Below are 5,445 nucleotides of genomic sequence, written 5' to 3' on the forward strand. Positions count from 1 at the left end.
GTGTGTGTGTGTGGTTGTGTGTGTGTGTGTGTGTGTGTGTGTGTGTGTGTGTGTGTGTGTGGTTGTGTGTGTGTGTGTGTGGTTGTCTGTGTGTGTGTGTGTGTGTGTGTGTGTGTGTGTGTGTCCGTCCGTCTGTCTGCATCTGTATTCATCTACTTACCTATGTACATACACACCTATATATATATATATATATATCATCGTATTTCACGCATGTAAAATAAATAACTGAACCAATAAGATTAAAACAAACAACATTTAAGACAGCACATTCCTCGCGCGTATGTGAGACCGCGTCACGCCAGCCATCGTCATTCTGAAAATTCCGATAATTACAGCCACGTTTCGGTAATGCCTCTCAGAATGCGCCATCTTCAGACACACATCCGTTCATTAAACCAACTCCTCTGGCTTGAGGGGGAAAAAAGGGGGGGGAGGGAGGGGAAGGAGGAAGGGGAAGGAGGAGGGGGAGGGAGGGGAAGGAGGAGAGGGGAGGAAGGGGGGAAAAAAAAAAGGGGAGTGAATGAGGGGAAGGGGAAAGGGTATACAAAAGGGGGGGAGCGGATGGGAAGAAGGAGAAAAGAGAAGAAGAGGAGTAGAGAGGAAGGGAAGAAGGAAAAGGGGGAAAAAAGAAGAGGGGGAGGAGAAAGGGAAAGAAGAGAAGTGAGAGGACAAGGAGAAGGGAGAGGAAAGGAGAAAAGGTGGAAGGGAACGGAAGAGGAGGAGGAGGGGGAGGGGGAAGAGGAGAAAGGGGAAGAAAGAGAGGAGGAGGGGGGAGCGGAAACAAGAATGTTGCAGGTGATAGTACTGAAATAATGTACCGTCATAAAATTTTTACGATAGTTTAGTCTCCTTGCGAACTAGCCATTAATGCCATTCCTTAACGTGGTAAAATGCATAGCTTTCTTGCCCGCCTGGTAACACTGATGCTCTCTCCCGTAAAGCCACGGCCATATTGTGTTTCTTATTCATTTTCGTCTTTCTGTCCTTGTTTACATTCATTTCCTCAATCTAATTTTTACTTGCATACTTGTATTCGCCTTGTATTTACTTGTATTTACTTGTATTTACTCGCATTCGTTCTCATGACCCAATTGTGATTTTGCTTACATATTGGTGAAGACATTCTCTAATTAGGTGTATGTACATTAGGTGTATGATTTGGTATATTGCATGCACCTGCATTTCATACTTATACTTATGTAGTGCATGTACTGTATTATCCTGTATGAATGATATATCTCTCTTCTTGCATATCTCTCTCTCTCTTCTCTTCTCTTCTCTTCTCTTCTCTTCTCTTCTCTTCTCTTCTCTTCTCTTCTCTTCTCTTCTTTTCTCTTCTCCTCTCTCTCTCTCTCTCTCTCTCTCTCTCTCTCTCTCTCTCTCTCTCTCTCTCTCTCTCTGTGCCTGTCTACCTACCTACCTACCTACATACCTACCTATCTATCAACCTACCTACCTACCTACCTATCTATCAACCTACCTACCTACCTACCTACCTATCTACCTACCTACCTACCTACCTACCTATCTATCAACCCATTTATCTATCCTTCTCTCTTCACGTATATGTCTGTTTCACACAGAGTAAAGGGCAATCAACATGACCAAAGGAATGCAACAAACAGCTGATGCAGTTGATGTTGATGAAATTAAAGACTAGGAAATTTCGATGAGTCATTGCTGATGAGATTAAATTTTAAGAATGATAATAATAGCTTTTATGTGTAAAAGAATTTAGTTACATGTGGTTGGGGGAGGGGGTAAATCACTTGTTTTTTTTCTGAGTCTTCTAAAACATTTAAAAACAGTGTGATTATTAATTGTTTCTTACTGTTGTGCATTCGTTACCATGCAGATCCTCAGCGTTTAAAAAGGTCCACAAACGGAGATAGGGAAAAGGGGGAAAAAATCTAATAATAATTAAAAAGTGGCTACTATACCTCCTTTTTTCCAGCCTATATTCCTGACCTATGACCTTCCCTAAACACATCCCCTGATCACACACACCCCAACCTCCACCCTCCATAATGTCCCTTCTGAACTCCTGTTTCTTCCTGTGACCTCTCCTAACCTCCTCTAACCTCTTTTACTCTCCCTAAAATATCTCTGTCCTCCCGTGACCTTCCTTGGCCTCCCCTAAATTCTGTACCCTCCCCTGACCTTCTCTAAACTTTCTACTCTCGCTAAAAAACAAAACTTTCCTGGTCTCTTATCTTCCACACTAGTGGGTAATCCCCTGACCTCCCCATGACCTTACCTCGGCCAACCTACTCATACTTGTTTACCCTAAACAACCTTTCCTCCACTAACCTCCCTTCTTCCCCTGAATCATCTTTCCTATTCTAACCTCCCCTCATACGTCGCGCATGGCTGTACCCGTCCAAGTGGACCTCCCTCCCTCATCTCCCCTGACCCTCCGTGAGTCTCTCCTAACCCACAGTGACCTCCTCTCATCTCCCCTGACCCCCAGTGACCTCCCCTCATCTCCCCTGACCCTCCGTGACCTCCCCTAATCTCCTCTAACTTCCCTCCCAAGAATTCGGGGGTCCGTGGGGGTCTCGAGTCGGCTCCTGTGAAGTCAAGGGGGGGGGGGGATCAGTGTGGCGCGCTGATCGAACCGTAGACCACGTCGAGAGCGAGGAAGAAGGGGATCGAAGAGGGAAGTGAGGTGAAAAAGGTGGAATGAAGGGAGTAAGGAGGCAGAGAAGGGAAATTGGAAGAGGGAGTAGTAGTAATTGGGAGAGGGGCCGGGGATGGAAAGAGGAAGTGAGGAGGAAAGAGGGAGAGGGAGAAGGGGGAATGGAAGAGGGAAGTGAGGAGGAAAGAGGGAGAGGGAGAAGGGGGAATGGAAGAGGGAAGTGAGGAGGAAAGAGGGAGAGGGAGAAGGGGGAAAGGAAACTGGAGGTAAGGGAGAAGGGGGTGTGAGGAGGGAAATGAGTACGAAAAAGAGAGGAATATGCGGTGGTGACAGAAAAAGTGGGGGGGGAGTAAGGGGGGAAGGAAACTATGCCTCGCAGGGAAAGTTGAGGAGGCGAAGAGGCGAAATGCGCCGTGCGGGGAAGAAGGAGGAAGCCGTGCGCCGTGAGGGAGAAGGAGGCAGCGAGTCAGCCTGCGGGCCCGGCGGCGCATGAGAAGTTGCGGGGACGCAGGAGGAAGCATGCGAAGTCGCGGGAGCAGGAGGGAGCAGTGAGAAGTGAGGGGCGCAGGATGAAGAAGTGCGAATGCGGGGTAGCAACGGTACGAAGTGGACGTGCGAGGGCCAGAGGAAGAAGGTGAGCAGTCGGGGCGAAGGCTGACGCCGTGCCACGTGAGGGCGGCAGCGGCCGCATTGCGCCGTGCAGGGGCGCCGGAGGCCGACGTTCGTACGTGACGGGGGCACTGAGCCGACAGGTGAGACGATGAGGGGCGACAGTTGCCGCCGTGCTCAGTTGGACGGGATGGTACCGCCTGGTCCGGCGCCCTGAGCCCCCCGTGCGGGGCGCCGGGCGGCCGCCGTGACGCCGTGGGGGCGCCCGGCGGCCGCAGTCCGCCGTGTGGGCGCCGGCGGCCGCCTCGGAGCCTGGTGCCGGGGCGCCGGCGGCCGCCGTGGCGCGTGCGGGGCGCCGGCGGCCGTCCGTGCGCCGTGCGGGGCGGCCGGCGGCCGGCACGTGCGCCGTGCGGGGCGTGCGGCCGCCGTGCGCCGTGGCGGGCGCCGGCTGGCCGCCGTGACGCCGTGCGGGGCGCGGCGGCCGCCGTGCGACGTGCGGGCGCCCGGCGGCCGCCGTGCGCCGTTGGCGGGGGCGCCGGCGGCCGCCGTGCGCCGTTTCGGGGCTCGGCGGCCGCAGTGCGCCATTGCTGGGAGCCGGCGGTCCGCCTTGCGACGTGGGGGCGCGGCGGCCGCCTGGCCGTGCGGGCGCCGCGGACGCCGTGCGACGTGTCCGGGGGCGCCGGCGGCCGCAGTTCGCGTGCCGGGCGCCGGCGACGCTGTGGCCGTGCGGGCCGCGGTGCCGCCGTCGCCGTGCGGCGCCGTCGACGCCGTGCGACGTGCGGGCGCCCGGCGGCGGCCCTGTGGGCGTGTGCGGGCGCCGGCGCGCAGTGCCCGTCGGGGCGCAGGCGGCCGCCGTGAGCGTGCGGGGCGCACGCGGCCGGCCCTGCGCCCGTGACGGGTCGCCGGGCCATCCGTGCGGCCGGTGCGGGGCGCCCTCGGACGCCGTGGCGCCAGTGGGGGCTCACGGCGGCCGCCGTGCGCCGTGAGGGGGGCGCCGCGGCAGCCGTGCGCCCGTGCGGGGGCGCCGGGCCGCAAGGCGCCGGTGCGGGGCGACGGCGGCTCCGCCGTGAGCCGTGCGGATCGCCGGGCGGGCAGCCGTGCGCCTTGCGGGGGGCGGCCGGCGGCGTGCGCCGTGCGGGGCAGCCGGCGTGCCCCGTGTGCGCCGTGCGGTGGCGGGACGGCGGGCTGCGCCAGTGCGGGCGCGGCGGACGCGTGCGCCTTGCGGCGCCGGTCGGCAGCACTCGCCGTGCGCGGCAGCCCGGCGCGGCCTGCCGCGTGCGGGCGCCGGCGGCCGGCTGCGACGTGCGGGGCGCCGGCGGCCGCACGTGCGCCCGTGCGGGGCTCCCGGCGGCAGCCGTGCGAGGGCCTTGTCGGGCTCCGGCCGGGCGGCGCCCTTCTCCGTGCGGGGCGCCGGGCGGCAGCCGTGCGCCGTGCGGGCTACCGCGGCGGCCGTGCGCCGTGCGGGGCGCCGGCGGCGGCACTGAGACGTGAGGGGCGAAGGCGGCCGACGTGCGCCGTGCTGGGCTCCGGCGGCCGCTTCGCCCGTAGCGGGCGACCGGCGAGCCGCCCGTGCCGCCTGCGGGGCCCCCCGGCCTTCGGCACCCGTGCGCCGTGCGGGGCTCCGGCGGCGCGTGCTCCTGGCGGGGCGCCGGCGGCCGCCGTGCGCGTGCGGGGCTCCGGCGGAGCCGTGCGCCTGCGGGGCCCGGCGCCGCCAGTTCGCAGTGCGGGGCGCCGGCGGCCGCCGTGCGCCGTGCGGGCGCGGGCGGCGGCCCATGACGAAGTCTGAGTGGCTCGGGAAGGCTGGAAGATATCGTGTGTCGCACAGTTGAGGGACAGGTATCGCCGGCTGCCCAGTACAGTGAGCAAGTGGAGGGCGCCGGAAGAAGCAGTGAGCCGTGGCGCGTTGGAGCAGGAGGCCGCCGTGTCTTGAGTGCGGGGCGAAGGGAGGAAGAATGCGACGTGAGGGGAGACGGAGGCATCAGTGAGCCGTGCGGGGCGAAGGGGAGAACTGAGCCGTGCGGGGAGAAGGAGCGACGAAATGGAAGTGAGGGGAGATAGGAGAAGAAGTGAATTTGCCGGAGAAGGAGGCCGAGTGCGAAGTGAGGGTGAGCAGGCAGAGAAAAGTGAGAAGTGCGGGAGAATGAGGACGGACTGAGAAGTGAGGGGATCAGGAGTGAGCATGACTAAGTGAGGGG

The 5,445-nt window shown here is 60.4% G+C and overlaps 1 protein-coding gene across 1 annotated transcript in view; it reads right to left on the reverse strand.

Annotated features, from left to right (window-relative positions):
• LOC119572579 (basic proline-rich protein-like) overlaps nucleotides 1–5,229 on the reverse strand; it is a 7,419-nt gene extending 2,190 nt beyond the window's left edge. Inside the window, exon 1 of the mRNA XM_037919683.1 lies at nucleotides 3,223–5,229. Within this exon, the coding sequence (XP_037775611.1) occupies nucleotides 3,223–5,229 (2,007 nt within the window). The remainder of the gene's footprint in view (nucleotides 1–3,222) is intronic.
• Between the last annotated feature and the right edge of the window lie 216 nt (nucleotides 5,230–5,445).

This window comes from Penaeus monodon, chromosome 4, assembly GCF_015228065.2.
Source record: "Penaeus monodon isolate SGIC_2016 chromosome 4, NSTDA_Pmon_1, whole genome shotgun sequence".
Classification (NCBI taxonomy): Eukaryota; Metazoa; Arthropoda; class Malacostraca; order Decapoda; family Penaeidae; genus Penaeus; species Penaeus monodon.